The following is a 24,670-nucleotide window of genomic DNA, read 5'->3' on the forward strand; positions in this document are numbered from 1 at the left end:
TTAAGGCCTGCCAGTCTGGCATGCTTTCAGGCAAACGCAAAATGTGCTTCTTTTTTACTTCGAGAGGCCTGGTGCGCGTCTGAAGGGTGGAAGGCCTGGAAATCAGGCAACTGTAAGGGACCAGACAGACCTACCGGAATCACTGCCCCCTCCCCAGCATCAGAAACAGATGTTGGAAAAGCCTCCGTGGACGTGCCGTCTGAGCGGGATTGTGTGGTTTCTGTGGAAGTAAACTATATCCAAAGCGGCAGAGCCCGAATCCTCCACCAGACCTACATCGGCAACAGGCTGAGGGTCGAACACAAGGTGCAGAGGTCGTGGCAGACCCAATGGTCTTAGCTTTCTTTTTCAGCAGTTCTGCAGGTACGTCGGTGGAACCCTCCATACCCAAGGCTATTTGCGTTATACAATGGATATTAAAGTGTACACACCCCCGTTAAAATGTCAGGTTTTTGTGATATAAAAAAATGAGACCACAATAAATCATTTCAAAACTTTTCCCACCTTTAATGTGACCCATTACCTGTACAAATGGGAAAGAAAAAAAAAAACGCATACAATAAAAGGTGGTGGCATAAGTGTGCTCACCCTTAACACTTCGTTGAAGTACCTTTTGATTTAAAATTACAGCATTCAGTCTTCTTGGGTAGGATCAGCATGGCACATCTTGACTTGGCAATATTTGTCCACTCTTCCTAGCAAAAGGCACTCAAATCTGTCAGATTGCGAGGGGCATCTCGTGCATAGACCTTTTCAGATTTTCTTCTGGTGAAGCCATTTCTTTGCTTATTTGGATGTATGCTTGGGGTGATTGTCGTGTTGAAAGGTGAACAGACGCCAGAAAGTTTAGGGCCAAAAGTGACTGGTATATGGAACTGTTCACAATTCCCTCCACCTTGACTAAAGCACCAGTTCCAGCTGAAGAAAAGCAACCCCAAAGCATGATATTGCCACCACCATGCTTCACCATGGGGATGGTGTTCTTTTGGTGATGCAAAGTGTTTTGCACCAAACGTACCTTTTGGAATTGTGGCCAAAAAGTTGAACCTTGGTCTCACACTAACAAACATTTTCCCCACATGCTTTTGGGAGACTTTTGTTTTGCAAATTTTAACCAGGCCTGGTGGTTTTTGTGTAAGAAAAGGGTTCCGTCTTGCAACCCTACCCACAGTTTAGACATATGGAGAATACAGGAGATTGTCACATCTAGTACACAACCAGTGTCTGACAAATTCCTGCAGCTCCTTCAATGTTGCTGTAGGACTCTTGGCAGCCTCCCTGACCAGTTTTCATCAATTTTGGAGGGACGCCCAGTTCTTTGCAAAGTCACTGTTGTCCCATATTTTATGGCTTTTGCTGTAGCAGGCAACTGAGTAAGTGTGAGGAAAATCCTACTAGAACAGCAGAACTTTATTTGGGGTTAATCAGAGTGTCTCTAATCGATGGCAGGTGTGTACCAAAGACTGAATCCTGTAAATCTAAAAAGGTGCTTCAACAAAGCATCGGTTTAAGGGTGTACACACACACAGCCAGCGTATTGTTTATATTTTTTCTAACAGATTTCAATTGAGACCACATTAAAGGTGGGAAAGGATTTATTGTGGTCTCTCTCATATCACAAAAACCTGACTTTCTATATCCACTGTAGGTTGAGCGCACGGCTGCTCAAGGTTTTAGGCACAGACGCCTGACAAATGGAACAGGCCTTGTAGTCGTGCAACCAACCTAATGAGACACCGATCATGGGCATCCTTTTGGGGTATCAGATGGCCACACTTACACTTGCCCTTTCTGGAAGACATGAACAGGTATTAAAATGACTGAAAGGTTCCCCAATGTGGCACATCTGATTTACTGAAATCAGATGGCAGGAACACCTGACATTCGACAGGCGGGTGAAGTTCTGAGGGTCTGTGCGTGCAGATGTCACTTATGGGCCATGTTCCACTTGCCAAGTCAGACGTCCCACACACCATACAGCGACTGAAAACTTTTAACTGGTCGGACATTTGGGTAGCAAAAGTAAAGCCTTACGTGATGAATACTGTAACCTGGAAACAGGACATTTAAGATCATATACCATTAAATTTGAGAAAGATGCAATGAGGTGAATTTAAGAATGAGTAGCAGAAATTTAGAATTTCAAATATTGCATTTTTTTTTTTTAGAATACAGCCGAGAAATAAATGCGACAGTAAAATTGAGAATGTGATAGGATAAAGTAGCAACAAGAATTTAGAGGGGTTGACAAAGGTTGAAGTACTGCATAATCACATACCAGGAAGGGCAACTGCAATATGCATGAGTTTAGTAAAGTTGGTGTTAAGCAACTTTTGTCAACTCCAGCACACACAGCTTGAGCAGCAGGAAGTACAGAAGTTGCCAAACTTAGGAAGTCTAGGGGGGGGGTCTCCAGACATGCTAGAAATGTTGGCATTTGAAAGTGGAAACCAGAAAAAAAAGCAAATATTTATGGAAGGCTTAATTATGCAAGAGTCACAGGAAGATTAGGCTCAACAAATAATAACCAAAAGAAAAAAAATGGTATTCCTGTGGAAGTTTGGAAACCAGAAGGGAAAACATTCCAGATCTTTTAGTCATCAGTATTTTAAGAGAAGTACCATCATCCTGGAACAAAGCAGTAGTAGCTGTAACACCTACAGAGGGTAAACATCCACGAGACAGCTTCATACAGGCCGATTAAAATCATGGTTTAGTATTGAAGTGTTCATGTCTACAATGGCCATGGATCAATGCAGTTTTGTGGAGGGGAAGCAAACATTTAAACATTAACATAACACTGATACCACAGAGAAACAGAATGCAAGATACCACTGCTGATGGTGCAGAGAAAGCACTTCACAAAGGTGCTTGAGCACAGCAAAGGAAGCATTTGCATTTACTGAAAAAATAAAGGTTGATTAGAAAGACATACGAGGCATACATTAAGTTGGTAGTGTCCCCTCTGATAACTTCTGCTTGAACAGAGGAACTTCCCTTTATTTGCATTACATTTAGAACCACTGGCAAAATAAAGGACTCAAATTCAAGGATATAACTGGAATGGCAGTTAAGAAAACCTGGCTCTATTTGCAGATGACATTTTTATGCCTGACAAGTGTTGGGAAACAGACAGTTTTAATCCCAAAGAGATTAAAACAGACAGTTTTAATCTCTTTGGGATACAAAATGAAGCTAAAACAAAAGCAGAGAATAAAACTACATTACTTTCCTTAGCCATGGTTTTCATTTCGGGCATCATTAGTGAAAGTTTAACTGTGTAAAAAAACTCTGAACAGCACTTTAGAGAATCTGGTACTTGGTGGTGACGCTAGATTATGTTTTAGCCCATTTAGAAGACAGCCTGGGATGTTGTCCGGTCCCATAAGAGGTTATGATTTTTTTTTTTTTTGCTTTGGACAAAGCTTTGACGACCACTATTCAAATAAGTAAGATGAGGTAGAAGTTTGGGGGGGGGGGGGTTCTCTGTGGGGTCAGTACATGTACTACAGTTGGCCACTAGTTCTGCACATGCTTGGGTCCAACCCTTTTGGTTACATACACAGTTGTAAGAGGCCCTATAGTTATCCTTAACCGTACTTTCCAAGTTTCTATCAAAGGAGCTCTTGGAGGATCTGACAAGTTGTCCCATTTGTCAGTTGAGGTGGAGGAGGGTGCTTTTCCATTGTTTTCTTTGAAAGCAACTTTCAGCATCTATTGTACAGTTCATGGAGCCCCAAGTTTATACACATATGCAAGTGATTATGCAGGGCTTTAGTGTAAGCTTCAGTAGTTAACACTTCCTGCTTGGGTGGGGCTTGGAATGCATTTATACCCTCACCTAGGAAGGTATATAGTTTGCTGGTCTGATTTTCACAAATCAGTCACCTTTGAGCTGGTGCTGTCAGTTTCAACCAATAAGGGGCATACAACTGCAACAATGCATCTATTTGACACGTTGGTGAGGACCAGATCTAGGCGGTTTGTTCCTCTTGTTGGCGTAGACAATTTGTTCCAGGGCATATGAATTAAAGTAAAGGAACTTTTGCACTAGCAAATCAGGGCTAGTGTAGGCTTCCCAGTTGATGGGATAGTTGAAATCCTCCATAACAAGTGTGTTCAGTAAAATTTGGAGAGTCTCCAGTTTGGTCAAGCAGGCTTCATGACCAATGGAGAGGTATCCACAACCGGCTATGACTTGAATGGGGGTCTTCCCCAATATAACCTGGAGATGACTCATGGAGTTGTCCAGTTAACTAGACAGGAGACGAACTTATCTCTAATATATACTGAAACACAACCTCCTTTGGTTTTCATATGCTCATTTTGCAATCTAAAGACGTGGCAGGTATTGTAGCCTTGCAGGGCCAGGCTACTCTTGAGGCCTTGAACCAAGTTTCTGTGACTGCACAGGTATCTACATCTTTTAGAAGTGCTTCCAGGGAGTGCAGTTTTTGGTTTAAGCTCCTAACATTTAGCAGCATGACCCTTATTTTGCTCCGATTGGTTAATTTCATATTGGTAATGTTTGAGACCTTGCCTAAAAAAGGCACCACGAGGGAGGCAACAGCCAAAAGGCACCACGAGGGAGGCAACAGCCTTTCCCAGCAGCTGAAAGCCTAGGAGGTGCCAGATGCAAACCATCTCTGGGCAAAGCAGTGAGGTTAGTCAACCATGGCTTCCCAGGCTAACAGGAACTGGATCCCCTTTGAATTACATCAAAAACTGAGCCAATCATTGAAACCAGTCATTTTTTGTTTATACTGCGGCATCATTCTAGGTTAGGGTAGTATGCTGCTCAACACTAGGGAACACACCTGCCTGGGATACATACTCAAGAGCTCAACCGTGTCTCTATACAGTCCAGCAAGGTACATCCCGGGTCATTCACACCAACATGAACTACAACAGCATCATAATAATACTTGTTGCCAAGAGACCAGAGTGTATGCATCACCTGATTAAGCCTGGCACGGACAGGCAGCTGACCATCACTTTCCTTGTCCAACCTGGTAAGTGCGTCTCACTATCGAGTCTCCAATGACAAAGACAGTGTTAGGCCTTACAGGCTTGTGGGTAAGGCTTAGGTGTTGCTGCATGTCATGGGTACTGTGGGGACTGTTTTAACTGTAGCATCTTGCGTTTCAGAGGTCTCTGGTGTTTGGTAAGTTGAGAGAGAACCTCCGTGCATGCAGATTTGCATGTCTGACGAGTAGCGGTACATGTACGAGTAGTGGTACTACGTGCACATGTAGTGGTGGGCAGGTTGACAACATTCGCTGTGTTACTGTTTTGGACTGAGCATGTATTTGAGATTTAAATACATCTCGTGCTGCGGTAGCGTTGGCGCCTCACAGTAAGACGCTGTCCGGTTCGATTCTCAGCTAGAGCATCTTCTGCGTGGAGACATGCATGAATGGGCATACCTTCGTTGAAGGCTGTGTCAGGGCTGGCAACTCTGCACGCAAAAATTTACTGCCAATCATTAGCGGACCGGAGATCCGCTGTGGCGACCCCTAACCCTTTTCCCGAAAAGCCAAAAGACACACCACACTAAACCGTATTACTAGTAGAGGATAGTACAATCATCCATAATGGCAGCTGGAAGACTTATCACTAGGGGAGGCTTTTCAGACTTGATTGCGGAGAAGTTCAGTGCATGGATATTTCAGCGTAGGTTTTATGGAAAATCTGTAATTTAACTGTCTGGCTTTTCTGCATATTTGCATGGCAGTACACGGTGCTGTGTGACACAGAAACCAATCCAGGGCTTAAATCCCACAAGCTAAAAACTTGAAAAACTGACTCAAAAAGGACCAATGAGGATGATGCTTCCAAGCACTCCATCAGCCTCCCTTAACAAGACAGGTCCTGATCAGCACACTGTGTAAAAGTTCAGGATCTTTTTCGGATGTCACTTGCCATTCCTTGAACATCTGCTTACCAGAGTGTTTTTTTTTGGAAACTTGCTCTTTTGCCAAAAATCGGACAAGGATATAAAATCCATTTGACAATTTGAAAAACGAGGGCTGAAAAGTCTGACATTCCCTGGACCAGCTTGCCTCATCATACACTTTTTGACCACATCCACAGCAAGACAAACAGATTTTAAATTCACCCTTGGAGAGGTTCTGAGAATGCAGCCATGCAAATCTCAAAAAACAGCACCAGTGGTAAAGGTCATGGAAGTCGCATCAGAGTCACACACACACTGCTGACAATCAGTAGACACCTGTACAGTGTATTTAAAGCAGATTTTCCTCAAGAAACTGCAAATAAAACCTTCCTCATACTTAATTTTTCAGAACAAATTAACATGAACCTGACAATTCAAAATTCTGGAAAGTAATGTTGTAGAAGTACACACTTTCCCACTACACCCATCAATTGTGACATAGGAAAATTGAACACCTTTACTGAATTAAGAACAGAATTGGAATTATCCAAGTGGTTAGTAGCAGTGGGATTAAATAACTTAATTGCATCCATCCAAGAAATGCAGAGCACATTCAAATGTACTTCCTTAAAAAAAAAAAAAAAAAAAAAAAAAAAAAAAATTGCACTGCTCAGAAACATATCACCCCATCCAGGGTTGACTACCACTGTCATGAAAAATCAGAAAAATAAAGTAAAATATTTAAGTCAGTTACCGCAAGACTCTACACTCAACATTAAACCTTCTAGAGGTGATAGTCCTCTAAACAGAAAGACCTCACATTTATTTAATGCAATAATTTAGACATGATACAATTCTTAATTACACCGCAGAGTAAAAAAAAAAGAGCATAAATCTACCTCAGCGAGTGCTTGTAATATCTCAACTAGGTAAATCCCTTCAACTCTCACCTGGAATGCTCAAACAACCATCTGCAAACCAGAAGACAGCAAACTTAAAACTGCACTTGCCTGATGATTAAACATTATAGAGTAAGGGGCCATAAAATAGGATTACAAGTGTGTCATTTCTAGTTAAACATACTGCGTAGGCTACTGGTGACTCACTTCAACAGCTCCAACCAAATACGGTTAGAAACACAAAATACCATCTTAAAATGTGAGCGCACACACACTTCCACTCACCACCCTTACGGGACTGGTAAGTCCAGTCATTTTGCTTCCCCTTCACCTGGAGCACAAGAAAAAACTAAGGCACCCTGACATGAAATTCTATACTTCTGGCAAAAGACTACTTTGCTACTGGATTTTTCCTTTGTGTACACCAAACCATTAGATTTCTACTGTCATCCACATTGTAAAAGCTACAAGCAAACAAAGCCATTAGTTTATGAACTACTCTCGATTTCCATAACTCCAAAGTACACTGATCAAGCAAGAGAACTTCAGTGTTCTTCTTTCAAACATATATCCCATCACAAGATAAGAGAAACTAAATTTGCCTCAAGTAAATACCAAACAAACACTGCCACTGTATGACGACACAAGACAACCCTCCACTACAACTATGAGTAATCCAAGCAAGAATAGGGGTGGTGGATAGGTTTTGTTCCCTGGACATTATTCAGAGGTTTTGCCCTTATAACATCTAGCCTGAGTCAGAAGCAAATCGCCAAAACCATCACATCTCAAATATTTTCAGTGGGGGGGGGGGGGGGCTTTTCTGCCTTCCTTCCCTCCCCTTACAAACAAACAAACAAACATACTTAAAACCAGTGCTCCCCACACTGAAGCCCAAATAAAAGCTAGGTATGTCTAACTAAAATCACAGACTGAACAGGATTTTCTATTCTCTCTATTCCCTTCAAGGGACACATTTTGTAAATAAAAGTAAAGCAACAAAACTCACCAAGACATCTCGCTTGAGCATTTTTTAAATGGCGCACACTTTTAAAAGATGCACAAATATCTAAGCAATGTAACTGGCTTTCACAATGGAACAAACCCAACTTTTTTCCAACAGATGACATTTACAGGTTTTCCATCTACTGGATTGTTTGCTCTACTAATAAGATACGTGCAGAACCTTACTCTGATAACTCCGTCACTTGCTTACAGCCTTATTGAAGTAATCCAAAATACAGGAAGGCTTTCTTTTAAAGCACAAACTCCTGCATTACATTTAAGAATGCTTCCTCAGTTTCTCATGACACTCTAAGCCCAGTCTGCCAACAACCAAGAAATCTATTTCTTTAGAGACCAGTGCGGTGGTTAATTTTTTTACAGTTACAGTAATGTAATGCAGGAAGAGTCTCTTAAGAATAATTTTCAAGTGGCAATTCCTAGAAAATAAGCCCTTTATGGTCCCAAAGTTAAGAGCACCTCTCAATTAGTTTGGGCTTCCTTCACATTCGCCATGTTACCCAAAATGAAAAACCTAAAAGGAAACAGCTGTCAACTACATTAATGGCACTTAACAGTTGGGTAATCAGGACCCTGCACATCACTAGCAAACCTGCATCCAAGTAACAGACAGCAATTTTGAATTTAGCCTGATTTTCAATGACAGTGTGCAACCCCACCCCCACAACAGGGTGGGAGTGTATTTAACCCACTACTACACCCTATTAATGTTTTTGAGAAAACAGCAAAGGAAGGCATTTACTCTTTACAAACTAAACTGGGAAGGTGTGTGCAATTCTGTTTAAACAAAACAGAAGGGGAATTTTGTTGATTCCCCGAGATTTGACAAGACCCTTCGTATAATGAAATCAGATAAAGGTGGTGGCACTGCCTTGTTTGATTCAGTACAATATTGAAATTGTAGATCTATTTTAAACAATATTGTAACATTGCTTATCAGAGGATAGATTCCTATTCAAAGGAACTCAGATCAAAATCACCCCAAAGATGTACAACACATTAACAGTGGAAAAGTAAAGTATTCCCACTATATCTGGCACTTCACAACATGTACTTAAACCTCCATTCAGATCCACAGTAGCTGCTCAGGGGTGAAAAACATCCCCCGACAGTGTGTGTAGACCAATGGTTGAAACCTATATACAAGGAGGTTCCACACTTAATTACTGACTATCAGGAATTTTTTTGAGAGAGATTACTCTAAAGATTTCCATCCAAAGATTTAAAATTTTCCTTACCACAGACATAGAAGACAAACGGTCATATCTAAAGATTAGGGGCTAGAATATTTCCCGAACAGCACTGTCCAGTACACCTTCACCAATGACAAAACCAATTTAACAATAGAGTTTATGTCCATATAGTTTTGAAAAACAATCACATTTTCTTTGAAGAATTACACAAACAAAATAGGGGTATGGCTACAAGTGCCTATTGTGCCACCAATTTATGCCAACCTAGTGTTACTGGACTGGGAGAGGAAATGAGTTTTCAATTCAGAGTCCTTTTCTGATGTACGGTTATATGCAACATTTTTTTGACAGCTTTATTATTTGGAGTGGTCTGAAACACCATATACACATTAGGTGAAGAGCCACGCTTTATTTACAAGACAGAGTTTCTGAAGGTGAATCTATCATTGTAGTTTTTCAGATAAAGTAAAGAATGGGACAGTTAATGTGGGATGTGCAATCAGTGTTCATACATCTTGGAAGACAAAACACTAACCTTAGAAAAACAAGTGCTCATACCAAAGCAGTGTTCAAAGGCAATTGCTGCTCTATATTTGTTATTTAACCAAATGTTCAGGATGCTTTGCTTTCTACGCAGGGAAAGCCAAACGCAGCTTTCTCAAATTAATTTATGAGCACCATTATGACTTTACTAAACTCAAAAACAATGCTTTATTCAAACATTCCACCCTCGTCTCAGTCTTTTACTAAATTCAAGGTTACGATTCTCAAACTCAGTTTAATCCCCGTGGTGGCGATACGAAGGTATTAATGACCACACCTCTGTACGTGTTCTACAGTAGAGATCAGCTAAATTGTATATTACTATTATGTTCACAATTCATCTCTTTCATATTGACTTTTATTAGTGTTTTATTCAAGTTTCTTCACAACCCATCAACTTTGGAGATTTGTTTTAACCAGAAGTTGTGTATGCCTTGAAATACTGGTGTTTATTCAACCTATAAAGAATTGTGTGGAAGATGGGGCATTCTGAAGTCCTGCTTGTGTAAGGACAAAAGCACCAAATAAAATATCTGTTTTATTTAAACCCTTATTTTTTGGGTTTGGGGTATCCTTGGACCCTGGCTCTCAGCGTTACTATTGTACTGGTTTATGTGGCTGTGTTAAACGCTACACTACTGTCCTTTGTTTCAACTTGCAACAGTTTACTAAAACAGAATTTCTCCTTATTAAAAACATTTCCTACTAAGGAACTGTGGTTCACAAGTCCATACTACACAAGCAAAGTAGATGGAGAGAATTTGACTTTACAAAATCAATACAATACAAACGAAACTACAGTTTGTAAGTCATGAGATGTAGCAAGAGAAGAGTACACCATGGACAAAAAAAAAAACTTACAACAATCCTGTACAAAGGGGAAGGGACTGTATTTTTCACTTTAAACCTAAAAGGCTACTCTGTGTGGGTGCATAGCTAGATGTTAGACACAGCATCTCTACAAAAATTTCCAAGACAATGATAGATCTGGAGATCACAGCAATTAGTGGGAGATGCATTCTTTGGAAAGCCATTTTCTTACTAGAGTCCACCATGTTTGGGCAAGTTTGAAAAGGAAGGTTTCAAAAAGCATAATTTAATTTGTACACAATGTAACATAACAGTTCTCTAGAATACACAACACTTTTGAACAGTAAATGAAATACCAAATTGTGCAGTGACCCTCATACACAGCCCTGTACATAACTGCTCTATACGGCAGCCTCCACCCCACTGCCTACCCTATAGTCCTGCATAAAGCGATTAAACAACAAAACTGAGGCAGCTCTGCCCTACTGCTCATCCTCTGCAACAATACAAGTATGCAGCCCCATGTCAGCTGTTGCATACTTAAGACACGCCCATTAAATGTTGCCAATTAAAGGCACCATGTCAAAAAAAACAATGCAAGGCGGCGGCTCATAATAGCTAGCAACTACATTAATGGCACACCTAAAGGGTAAGAACCAAGAGGATGGGAAACCCCAAGTATTTTCATAGATTATGGATGGGGGGGACAGAATGAAAAGTAAAGATATGGTTGCTCTCCTCTAAACTACATCAGTTCTGTCCAAGTCTTTATAGAAAGACCACCTTGAAAATTACACACAGGAATCCAAATAAGATATTACCGTCAACCACATCTTTTCTCCCCTGGGAAGCCACTTCCAGCTTCCTGGCTACTCTACAGGTGAGCAGGCAATGCAAGAGGTCCGTCCGAATACACTGAAATACATACATAAATTACTTAAACTTCATCCCTTAACTGACTAATAAAACTCGTACTTGAATATGCCACAGGCTGCAATACATCATACTAAACTTTTCAAACGGCAACACACACAAGACAGTCTGCAGCGTTTCTTAGATGTATTTTGCCTGGTGTGTGTCCTCAACGTGCAGGAATATACAAGTTTACTTAAAAGTGCACATGCTTGCATATACACTTACATAAGCATGTGTCATACCTGTACATCACAAAAATGAAACTGCTTACTTTTCTAGCATCAAAACTATACAAGTGAGACACTACCACTCATTACCTAACTCTCCACTGCACCACAACACAAAACAGCATACAGTTTTGAAACAGCCTCCCAAAGAACTTACATTCCTACAGCTCTTATACTTAACAACAAAAAGCACATGAAATTGCTTCAAAAATATGTAAAAACATTGCTGTGAAAATGGGATCCAACTATAGGGAGAACAGTTTAACATTAACTACCTGCTTAGAAACATGTTTTTTTTGCAGTAGGCCAAAGTTTACTGGTCTCTAAAGCGATTGATGTGCGCCACACCAGCTACTTCCAGAATATACACGTTTACCTTCTAAAACAAAAATGTCAGCTGTTTACTGAAAGAAATTAATCTCACACACACTAAATCAAAACATGCCATCCTTAAAGAAATTACCTCCCCTGTTAACAATGTAGCAGGTTTTGCTCAGTCTACAATTCCTGCAAACAACTTCAGTGACTTCCTTGTTTCTTTAGCAAGTGTTAAAATGCAGTTCTACAGTTCTAAATACACGAAGTTGCAAACCATGAAAACAGTTTCTCAACACGTAGTTTAAACTCAATCTCAGTTTAAGCTGTTCAACGTTTATAATGCTCAATATACGAATTATACTACAAGGGAAGCTTCCAAAAAGACCAGTTCCTGTAAATATGACAATATTCTTGCAATACAGTGGTGCAGGGCTATCTCAGCATCACTGGAAGTATATGCTTGCAGTAAGCTCACATTTAATTAAAAAGAAAAAATTTGTACACCATTTGTTTTCCATCTTACATTCTTTTATTCCCCTGTAACAAATACCTTAAGCCAACAGAAGATGAAAGCTTGAATTATTATTTTGCCCACTAAACAAATCAATGTTAATACTAACAGTCTGCCACAGTACAGTATTTGCTCTAATGTTCACAACACATGATCCTGAAAAGTTTAATTTGTAAACGTATGCATTCACGTTTCTGCCTCCACCACATTACAGGAACTTGTTACTTGTACTAAATGCATTTACATTTTAACATATGTGTTAGCTCAGCGATGCTATCTGCAATGTCCCTAGAACTCCAACCTGGAATGCATTTTGCGGAGTTCAAAACCGCAAGGTACGTGTGATTCCACATCATGCCAAACAGCTAAATAAATTCAACTTTTAAGTACATAAAAAATGTTACAAATACCCAAGTAGCTGAATGATCTTCAATTTAAAACGTGAAGACTTATCTACGTTGTCACCGACTACTAATACCACATACTTTTTATAATACTTATACAGTCAAGTGTTGAAACTGAATAGATAAACAAACCCGAACACCCACTATCAGACGGAAAGCCTACCACCCAGTAAAAACATTCATAATCCGTACAGCAGTATGTTGCAAGTTTGCATCACTTTACTAGACACTGACACAGCACAACGGTACGTAAAGGCTAACCGGATTAAAAAAAAAAAAAAAAAAAAAACCAACGCACAACCGCAATTAAAACCTCCAATCTAGGAGCTGTGCATTTTACCACTGGTAGTTCTGCGGTGCACAGCCTTTCCGCCTCCGAATAAACCTTCATCACCTTCCCTACTCTTCCAGAATAAATGTATCCCGATTTGAAATGTTTACGTATTCTTAAAAATGAAGATCTGAAACAAAATACACCATCACATACAACTTGAGCAAAAGGAACATACCCAAACGTCACAGTGGACAAGGAAACCCAATACAGTTCATTTTCCGCCTTCATATGCTACCCCTCCCCCACAATCCAATCGGTAGTAGTTTTTGGACGTTAAACTACCTATCTGTATTCCAAGCGCAAAATAAAAATCAAATCAAAACATAACATACATAACTACTGTAACATGAAACAAAGGTCGCCTGCAACTCTTGCGCTCCAATGTCCCTCCTCCGGATCAGGGGGTTCATGGCCTTCTTCCCTACGAAGTACAAATACTCATTTTCCAACAAAATAAAATCATTTAATAAACATCTACCTGGTTCGTGTATAGTAGAACCAAAATCGCTTCCAAACAAGTCACCCAATAGCACAGATACAAGTCCAGAATAATAAAAATACTGTCGAACCAAAGCTTCGACGCAAACTACACCCAGTCACCGGAAACTCCGCTTTAGACCTTCCCTTTCTTACAGTACGTCAATGAAATCCTAAACAACCAAGACAAATCATAAGAAGTTGGTTCTGCTTCCTATCGCCCCCTAGTTTGGCGGGTGATTTTTTTTTTTTTTTTTTTTTTGCTGTAAATTATTTTAGTTGTGCTTCATTTTCGGGTATGGTTTTCATCATTCAGCCTTACAAGGTTGGGCTGCTTTTCATAAAGTTGATAAATTTATAATAAAACAGTAACAGACACATCCATCGAAAATCGACAAATAATACATGCTCTTTACAAAAAGAGTATCAATACAAATCCACTTATTCTGAGAAATCAAATCTTTAAAAAAATGCCCCGGATTTTCACTGTTTGCCCCTGCATTTAGACAAGAGCTATGCTAATTAGAAATACAATCCCTCCAAAATGTTCTGTGTATTCCCCGAGGCCACTGCCCTAAACAGAAGCCCATAATTTCTACTGACCTCCTTCATCACGGAAGTCAAAATGAAAAATGTTTCTATTTCCTGTATCTGAAATGTCATCCTCTTGGTTCCTACCCAAAGCTCATGATTGTAGGTGAGGATGGGAACACAAACAGGCGGGTAAACTGAGAACTTCATCCTATGAGTTAACTCTGCCTTCACTACCACATTCTGGTACAATGTCTGAAGTACTGCCACTTCTAGTTTATAGGTTCATACTAGGCTATCTGCCCTAGGGCATTTATAAGCTTAGCCAGAATGTGTTTGGCTTTCGCCACCCATTTTAAATTTATTTTGCTATGCCCTTTTTCGAGGTTAGTATACTGTGCCTCTGTCTAACAGTGACACAGAAGTGATACCTGGGGTAAACCTACGATCTCCCATCCACTCATCAGGATTCCTCTTGAAGAGAGTCAATGAGGGACTCTGCCTAACCTGGACTGGGATTTTATTCCAGAGTGGAGGGAGCCTCTGGGTTATGAATCTGTCCCTCCAGCATGTCCTATTAATTTCAGTGCTGAGGTTCAAGTCTCTCGAGCGCGTAGCTCGATGGGATTTGGCTTTTCTGAGGTGCAGCATGTCCATTAATTCCGGGTTGGACATGGCTTTATACGTCAGGCACAGATCGCCTCTGAACAGGCGGTATGCCACTGAGTAGAGCTGGAGTTTCTTTAACCGGGCAGCATATGGCATCTGTTTGAGCCCTTTGATCGTCTTGGTGAGGTACTTTTGGGGTCTTTCCAGTTGCTGCAGGTGTCTGGTAAGGTACATCCCAAAAGGGGCATTGTACTCAATTATGGGCCTGATGAGGGATGAGTAAAGAGGCACGATGACCTCCCCTGATCTAGATGTGAATCCCTTCATGATTAGGTGAGCTATATAAAATGTTTTTCTAACCACTTTGGCCACGTGGTTGTCAAATGAGAGATTGCTATCAACTTGGATCCCCAGGTCCCTAATTACTTCTTCTGTACTTAATGGATTACCACCTATGTGGTAATTTGTGGGCACTTTGTTTTTGCCAGAGGGGATGACTATACACTTTTTGGCATTTAGCAGAATCCATGGCTCTGGCACCAGTTGTCTGTTTCTATGAGGCCCTTTTGGAGGATGCTTGTGTCGTTTGGAGAGTCGATTATGGCGCCCAGTTTGCAGTCATCTGCGAACTTGGTTAGCCGCAGTCCTTCCGTGTTGGCCTGTACCTCCGAGAAATATATACCGAACAAGAGAAGTCCCAGGACTGAGCCTTGTGGGACACCACTTGTAACTGGTTTGGAGTCTGACATGGCTCCAGCAATTCTAACTATGTGGGTTCTGTCCTTGAGCCAGTTTGCAATCCATCTAGTGACAGGGGTTTATATTTAAGCTGGTGAGCTTATCTATAATGCCCGAGTGAGGTATTGTATCGAAGGCTTTTGCGAGGTCCAGGTAGGCTGTGTGGACCACCTTCCCCTCATCAATGGCCTTGGTGACTGTTTCAAAGAAATCAACCAGGTTTAAGAGGCAGGATCTGCCCTTAACAAAGCCGAACTGGGTAGGATCCAGTGTCTGTAGGTCCCCAATATCTTTATTTATTTTTTTATTTTTTATTTATTTTACATTTGTTAACCGGGATAGTCCGACTGGATATATGTCCATTTTCAGCGGAGGCCCAGGGAGAAAAGCTCCCAAAGTAAAAAAAATTCATTACATATCTCAAAACTTCATTACATGTCACATATCACGAACAGCGTAATGGAATACTTGGTGAAGAAACATTTAGACAGTAATAGTATATTTACAAAGGGATATCAAGATAATCCATACACATAACATCTATACAAAATCTAGAGAAAGAGTTAGCCAGGCTTGATACAGTAGCAAGTCCGATTTGACCCCAGGTGTAGTTTGAGTTTAGCTTTGAACTGACCTAGAGAAGAGAGTGAGGTAATCTCAGGAGGTAGTAGGTTCCATTTTCTGCCTGCAGAGTTAGTAAAGAGAGAGTCACCGGCTAAGTTATTAGATTTACAAGTCTGGATAAGGAGTCTACTGGAAGAACGCAGTGATCTAGGGTTGTTATAAATAGTAACCAGGTTTTTGAGTGCAGGGGTGTTTTCAGGATTGTATAGAATTTTGTGTGTCATAACTAGTTGGTTATACAGTATTAGACTAGGTAGTTGGAGCCATCCAAGCCGAGATAGGTTAATGCAATGATGTGTCCTGAAAGAAAATCCAGTAGCAAACCTGGCGACGTGATTGTAACAGATTGTGATTTTATTCAGAACAGTCTTACTAGTATTGTGGAGAAGAGGGGATGCGTACAGGAGAGTAGAGAGAAGATAAGATCGAGCAATGGCAACTTTAGCTGGGGGAGTCAGAAAGCTTTTTATTCTATACAATGAATCTAGTTTTTTATTGATGGTTTTGATCAATTGATTGACATGTAGGTCAAATTTTAAATTATTATCGATGGTGACACCTAGTAGTTTTGTAGAATGGTCTGGCAAAATTATTGTGCCATCCTTTGCTTTGATTGTAAAGTTAATGCCGCTAGACCTTTGTGTTGGAAGGAATAACAGCATTTTAGTCTTTTTGGGATTCAGTATCAGGCGACGATTTGAGAGCCAGTTTTCTATTGTGTTAAAGGTAGACTGGGTAGTTAACTGTAACTCTGTAGGAGATGTTCCTGAGCAAATTAGTGTGGAATCATCTGCATACTGGATACAGTTGACTTTAGGAATGACAGTGTTCAAGTCATTGATAAAGATAGAGAATAACAATGGGCCTAATATAGACCCTTGTGGTACACCCAGGGTGTTAGGTAGCAGGGTGGAGAGTTTGGTCTGCCATAGCACGGCCTGTTTTCTACCACTTAGATATGAATTAAACCATTGTAGGGCTTTAGGATCTAGACAAAGAGATTGTAGGGTATTGATTAATAGTTGGTGATCCACCATATCGAATGCTTTGGACAGATCCAGAAAAAGAGCTGAGGAAATAAGGTTATTATTGCGGTGGAGATTTATGGTGTTGGAGAAGACAAGTAGGGCTGAGGTAGTGCTATGGTGAGGTCTGAAGCCATGCTGGGTATCTGCCATTAGGTGGTTGTTAATTAGGTGTTGCATAAACTGTTTTGAATACATTTTCCATAATCTTTGCTAGAGGAGAGAGTATAGCAATAGGCCTGTAATTGGAGAGTTCTGTAGAACTGCCTCCTTTATGAAGAGGGATTACGTAGGATATTTTCCAGATATTAGGAATATTTGCTTCTGTTAGAGTGCAATTGATAAGTAGTGACACTGGGTAGGCAATGGCGTCGGCTGATATTTGCAGGTATTCAGCTGGAAGTTGGTCAGCTGAGAGAGTTGTGGGTTTTAGTTTTCTGATTAAGGTGCGGATAAATGATGTAGCAACAGGTTGGAAGCTAAAAGAAGGTTTATTTATAAGGGTAGAGCTACCTGGACTATGGGAACTTAGAGGCAGTTGGTTGGCTAGGGCTTGGATAGTCTCAGTAAAGAATCTGTTAAAACTGTCAGAGACTACTTCTGGTGGTTTATTGATATAGGCATCTGGGACAGGGGTAGTAGAGTGACCAGGGTGGCGAAGATTATTTAACCCTGCCCAGAACTTTTGAGGGTGATTTTGATTTTCTATTTGTAGTCTGTGGTAGTATTGTTTTTTGTCAAGTAGTATGTGTTTTTTAGTTTCATTCCTAAGTTGTCTGTATTTAATTTGATCATGCGGAAGTTTAGTAGTTCGCCATAAAGCCCAAGCTTTATTTCTGAGATTAATTTTAAGCCTGGTCTCTTTTGAAAGCCAAGGAGCAGCTACTGCCTTGGTTTTCTTTGAGCGAGTAGGGGCATGATAGTTAAGAATCTCAAGGAATTTGTTGTTAAAATACAATACCGCTTCTTCTAGGGGAAGATGTTTTAGTATGGACCAATTGCACGAATTTAATTCTAGTTGGAATTTGGCTGAGTCAAATTTTTTTTTATTTCTGACCGTTCTTAGTAAGGGTAGTTTGGGATTGGTGACTTTGTGCTTAATTATGTATGTGAGATGGTGATCACTTAGACTATCAGGGAGGGTTCCAAATGTATACAGGTTAGGGTGACTATTAATAAGTACCCAATCAAGTATACTTTCTTTCTGGTTGGATTTGCCTGCCCTTGTTGGGGTGTTGATAACTTGCGTGAATGAGTGCAGGTTAATATGGGTGGTAGGGGATTCTAAAGAACAGGAGGTCCAGTCTATGTTAAAGTCTCCGAGAAGTAAGGTTTCTTGGGGGTAATGGCTAGATATCCAGTGGAGGGTATCTTCAAGAGTAGCTATATTATTACCTGGGGGAATGTACATACAGATTATATAAATGCTTTTACTGTGGTTAAGTTGCAGTTTGGTGGCTAGAATTTCTAAGTTATTAATCTGAGGTGGTTGTAAGACATCCGTAGATACAGTCAACTCAGATTTGTAAAGTATGGCTACCCCACCCCCTTTTCTGGAAGTACAGTCCAGCCTATGTATATTATACCCAGGGAGTAGTATTTCATTATCAGTAGTGCTAGGTTTTAGCCATGTCTCAGATAGGCATAAGATCTCAGGAGATAGATCAACAATGAGTGCATGAAGTTCATGCACCTTATTGTTGATGCTTCTGATGTTGAGATGACAAGTTAGGAGAGAATTATATGGCCGGGAAATTATCGGGTTGAGGCTTAGGTTTGTGGTAGAGGGAGAGTACATGTCTAAGTTGTTAGGGCCGGGGTTGGGGTGTATATCCCCATCAAGTAATAGACTAAGTCTAAGCTTGGAGGCAAGTTTCAGGAATTTCTCTACAATCTTATAGTAGTGTTTAAGTTTAGGACTAATTTTCCTGGTGTAGGTGTGAGGGGATTGAGAGCATGATGTTATATGCACCCAATTACTATGGATGTGATAAAAGTTTGGATGTTTGGCTTCTGGAGTGTTTGTGTGAGCCTTAGAGGCTGGGAATCCTAATAGAGGTTGGGTTTCATATAATGTTAGGAGGTATGGGGCCAATAGGGTAGGTAGTAGAATAGAGTACCACATCATACCTAATGTGAGTGATGAACTATGTACCTTGAAGTGAACTAGCAGATATCGGAGTGAGGGAATTATAATTAAGGAGAGAGAAGGAAACAGCTGTGAGTAATTTGAGATACCAGAAGGTGATTGGAGCTAGTACAAGTAGGTGTGGCTTAATGGCAATAAATTTAGAGGTAGTAGGGGCGGGTGGAATTTGGGGGCAGGGAGGGGAGCGGAGAGAGCCCGAGCGTAGCGAGCGGAGCGGGGCTATAGCAATCCTCAGTTAATACCACATTAGCTTTAGTTAATACCTCAGTTAGCTAGGTAAGTAAATTAACGTAAATACCAGGAGTTTACATATACTATTTTGGGACCATAGACCCTAGTCAGCAGCTTCCATAAGTAAGTATGCAATAATGTGTAACCACCTTGGCTCTTCGGAGAAAGCTGCTTGCTTTAGTTATATTTTTCGGCAGAGTGTAGTAAATTCTGTCCTTGGACTGGGTGCTTAGGGGGACTGCGACTCAGTGGAGCTACCTAAGAAGTGGAAATAATACCAGGTAGAAGTTAGGGAAGGAAGTTAGGGAAAGAGGCACAGTTAAAGGTCAGTAGCTAAAATGATACCATCACTGATAAGGAAAATCCTTATAGTACCCTTACAAACCAACCGACAAGAGAGCAGTGCAATTGGAATTAGTATTCACACTTTTTTACAACTCTCTCAACAGTCGCTAGCATTTTAATACAGTACCTGCAGTCGCTAAGAGTTTATATAGTACTTTGGTTATTAAGAGCATAGGCAGACACAAAAGCAACTAGCATCTAGCTTTCCCAACAGTCGCTAGCATTTAAAACAGCACCTACAGTCGCTAAGAGTTTAAACAGCACTTTAGTGAAACAGAGCATAGGCAGACAAAAAAGCGACTAGCATCTAGGTTTTTATGAGGTCCATGATGATCCTTTCCATAGCTTTGCAGACCAAGCTAGTCAGGCTTATGGGGCGATAGTTTCCAGTATCCATTGAGGCACCACCTTTATGGAGAGGGACCACTGTTGCTGTACGCCACTCTTTGGGCATATATCCTGTAGTAAGGCTGAGATTGAACAGTAGTTTTATGTTTGGGTTTAGCTCTTCTTGGAGTTCATGTAGGATGCAGCCCGGGACACCGTCTGGTCCCATTGATGCTGTGTATTTTGCTTTGGAGAGGGCAGCTCTTACCTGAGCATCTGAGATGTCAGGGGGGCAGCACTCTGCTGGGATAGATATTTGCCCTTTTGGTGGGGGGGGGTTTGCGCTGAACCTGTCAGCTAGGATGTTGGCAATGACTGTGGGTTCAGTGTATTTTTTGTCATTTTGGACTAATTCTGAGCATATCTGGGAATTCCCACCCAGGTTCCTAACATAACTAAAGAAAGCCTTGTGATTATCCTTAGTGTCCTGTGCAATTTTTCTCTCGAAGCTGGCGTTAGACAATTTTATGAGTGCCCGTAGTTTTTTGCTAATACTGATCAGTGATGCCTTCCCTTTTTGGGATTTTGCTCTATCATTTAGTAGCTTCCTCCTTCTATTGTATAGTTTGTTTATGGCTGGGGTCCACCAGACAGGACGTCTGCCTTTGGAGGAATGGGTCTTGGTTTTATTTGGGATCGCATGATCCATGCATTCCTGAAGGTGTTCATAGAATGCATTTATAAAGGATTCTGCGGTCTGGGCCATATTTTCCACAGGCCCGGGGGCTTTGAAGGATTCCACCTCAGTTTTGAGGAGTGTGAAATTTGCTTTAGAGAAGTTTTTACTGTGGTTTTCTGGGCAGGGGGTGGGGTCGGGATGTGAATATCCAGTGAGATTAGTTTATGGTCTGATCTTACCAGTGAGGGATACACTTCTGGTCTGGAGCATAGAGTCCCCATGTTGGTGATGATCAGGTCCAGTATGTTTTCCCCTCTTGTGGGAGTGGTAACAAGTTGTTCCATAGCATTTGAGTTTATAAATTCTACGAACCTTTGGGCTAGGGTGTTGGAGCTAGAGTAATGCTCCCAGTCTATGTTTGGGTAGTTGAAGTCACCCAATATAATGTTGTTTGGAGAGATCTTCATATTTTCCAGTGTTCTCAGGAAGGCCGAGTGGGGTTCCTAGGTTTGGGAGGGTGGTCTGTAGCAGGCTATAAACTGGAAGGCAGTTTTACCCACTGTTAGTTGCACATGGATAGTCTGTGATGCTTCGTGCTTTGCCACCAACCTGGAGGTGTGGGTATCTTTGATGAATATCGATACTCCCCCTCTTTTTGTGGCTCGGTCCAAGTTTTGGGGCCGAAAAGCATGGTATGAGGTATAACCTGGTAGTGCTGGGGTGCTCTCGGGAGCCCTGAACCAGGTTTCTGTTACTGCACAGATATCGATGTTCTCCATGCTAAGGAGAGTTTCGAGTGCGTGCATCTTGAGGTTTAGACTTCTGGTGTTGAGTAGCATTACTCTTAGTTTCTTATCCCTTGTGATACCTATGGAGGTGGGTTTGTCTTTTGAGCCTTGCCTAAAAAGGCACTATGGGGGTAGCAAGAGCCTTTGCCAATATCCGAAAGCCCAGGGGTGACAGGTGCAAGCCGTCCCTAGTGAAGCTTCGTGGCTTGTCGAGCATATCATCCCAAGCTGACAGGCATTGGATCCCCTTTGAATGACACCAGTACTTAAGCCAATTGTTGAAATTGATCATCTTGTCTTCATATTGTGGCATCATTCTTGGTGAGGGTAAGATGCTACTCAAGGTCAGGGTCATACCGGCCTGGGCTACATGCTCAGAGAGCTCCTTTATGTCTCTTTTCATGTAGTCCAGGGAGGTACGTCTCAGGTCATTCACACCAGCATGGACAATGACTGAGTCATATTTGTACTTGCCTTGGAGTGACCTGAGTGCTTGTGTTATGTGGCGGATCCTAGCACCCGACAGGCTGCTCACCGTGACCCTCTCCTTGTTCAGCCTGGTGAGTGGGACGTCAGTGTGCCTGACGATAGAGTCACCTATTACAAGTGTATCAGGTGTGTTGTTTAGTCTTAAGGGCTGTGACTGTTCGGAACACTGGCTTTGTGAGATATGTGTTGCACGTGTTTTGTTTTGGGGTAGCGGTTGCTTGGGTGTCTGCTTTGGAGGTCTCTGCTGCTTAGGCAAATCTTTATTTAGAGCCTCCAAGTATGTTTTTGTGTGATTATGTGTTTGGTTTGCTGTCGTGGTAGGTCTATGTGAGACTGGAATTGTAGTGAGTGTGGTTCCCTTCTCCTCCTGACTGGTTATGTCAGTACTGAGTTGAGAGAGCTTAGCCTCCAGTTTGGCTATATGGTTGCATCTCTCACATGTGTTGGAATTTGTTGGGAGGAGGAGAGGGTTGTCTGTGTACATGAGGCAGTTGTAACATTGCCTCAAGATTCCCAGATTCACCAGCTGGACTGGAGAGGAGATTGACAACTGACCTTTGGACATGCTAGAATAATATTGGGAATTCATTAATAATTGAAAACAAGGGCCAGTGGGGAGTGAGGGTGTAGTGCTTTTAATTTTTAGTGCTGACTTATATAATTGCTTTAGTGAGCAAGTGCCAGGTAACTTAAGTGCAATGTGTCACAGGTAACTTAAATGCAAAAACGACAAACAGTAACTTTCTTTCAAATGAAACAAGGCAATAAGTACAGTAAGCAATGCAGATATCACTAGTGATCCACAGAAGCGCTGAGAAGCCGCATATTAAGTGGAATTAGCGTTCCAGGGAAATAACAAGCAAACAAACAACAAGCATATAAACAAAGCTAGATTCAGCAGGCCTGGATCTAGTCTATGCTACAGCAAACAAGGTGTACCAATTTCAGTAAGATACAGTTCAAATATTCAGGCACTATAAACCTTTAACCAGAAATTCCCAGCTCAGAAGGGCAGAGTCCAGCCTCTTCTCCCACAAGAGTGCAGACCATGAACCTTCTTAATGTACAATAACTGGCCTGAAGCCCAAGTGCTTAAACCAGAATTAATACACTTTAAGAATAACAGACACTGGGCTCTCAATCAGCAGTTCCCAACTTAGAAGGATGAAAGCTACCTGTCCTGCCACCACAGTGCATGCCACAAACCTTCCTAATGTAAAACAACTGGTCTGAAGCCCAAGTGCTTAATCCAAAAGACTTAGAATGATAGCTACACTGTAATCAAGTTACTACCAAGCAGTAATAAATACAATTGAATACTTTAGAGAATGCCTGGATTAGTGCTCAAGTTACACAAACAAAGCTAGTTTATAATGTTATTCCCTCTACCTGAATTTGTGATCAAGACTCCAAAATACATAAACTCCCCAAATTGCATTAACTGCCCCCCTTCACCTGCAGAGGACAATCCACATGACCTCTGATGTGCGATTTCCAACTCAACAGTGAAGACCGAATCACTCCAGTCAAGCGCATGCTTAAGATTACAGTCACGTGACGCTATTAAGGTAATGATGAATAGGTCTGCATATATACTTTTCAAGATATTTGAGAGACAATGTATAAGTGGTACAGTTTGAAATATTTTCTGCTTAAAAACCTCAGCTTTGGCCGGCTAAGATCTAGCTGTATTCAACTGGACATATAAGAGAATTTAAGTACCTTTATCTGCACTTTTTTTCAAATAATACAGTATTTAAATTGAATTAACTGTGTTGCATGATTATTAACTGACTGTTCTTCAGTTAGGCTTTGAAACTGCCCGCCCCTCTTGTAAATTTGTGTTTGGATATTCCTTCTGGGCCCATCTCATTTGCTCACTCAACTGAGTGCAGTGAGAGCATATTCTGATTTCAGGCACTCCTACTGTGTCAAAGAGAGCCCCTGGGAAAGAGAACAAAAAAAAATTTAAGCTTGTTTCCTGCCTTTCCTGTTAAGTGGTCTAGACAGTTTGTAGGCTTCTGAGCCCCCAAGCCCTTCTGTGTTGGAGGGAAGCCTTTTAGCTTAGTTTTGTTTCTTATAACTAGCCAGTATTTTAGTTTCAGCACTCAAATCTGTTTCTTTGAACTCAGCACTTGTTCAGAACTCATTGTAAGCACTACATAAGCTGCAAATTACTACAGCACTCAACTTTCCTCACTTGTCTAGTGGAAAGCAGTTTTTAGTACTTAATAAATAAACACTTATCCAGGCATGTCTAAGGGTCAGCTCCCAGTGATTTCTCCTGCCTACCTGATGAATCTGGGCATCTTGGGGCAATGCAGCAACTGCCTCATGTACACAGACAACCCTCTCCTCCTACCACCTGTGAGAGATGCACTTATATAGCTAAACTGGAAGCAAAGCTCTCTTCACCCAAGACTGGACTAGACAGTCAAGAGGAGAAGGTAAACACTTGCACCACACCGCACTCATCACATAGTCCCTCAAAACCTGCACCACCAAAACACACACATAGAAACACAAAACACACACCTACATTCACGGAGGCTCTAAATAAAAACCTGCCCAAGCATCAGGGACAT

At 41.2% G+C, this 24,670-nt stretch overlaps 1 protein-coding gene across 3 annotated transcripts in view; it reads right to left on the bottom strand.

The window, feature by feature from the left end:
- The window catches only part of CLK3 (CDC like kinase 3), a 1,797,083-nt gene extending 1,783,393 nt beyond the window's left edge, over positions 1 to 13,690 (bottom strand). For 2 of the 3 annotated variants that reach the window (XM_044077203.1, XM_044077202.1), the window contains exon 1: positions 13,552 to 13,690. Coding sequence is in view for 1 of the 3 variants with exons in the window: in XM_044077201.1 (XP_043933136.1) it covers positions 13,406 to 13,483 (78 nt within the window). In the remaining 2 variants the exon portion in view is untranslated. Of the gene's footprint in view, positions 1 to 13,405; positions 13,499 to 13,551 lie in introns of those variants that run through there. The other variant, XM_044077201.1, reaches the window with a different exon arrangement.
- Positions 13,691 to 24,670: the final 10,980 nt, after the last annotated feature.

This window comes from Protopterus annectens, chromosome 7.part0 (assembly GCF_019279795.1).
Source record: "Protopterus annectens isolate FY-2018-M chromosome 7.part0, PAN1.0, whole genome shotgun sequence".
Lineage (NCBI taxonomy): Eukaryota > Metazoa > Chordata > Ceratodontiformes > Protopteridae > Protopterus > Protopterus annectens.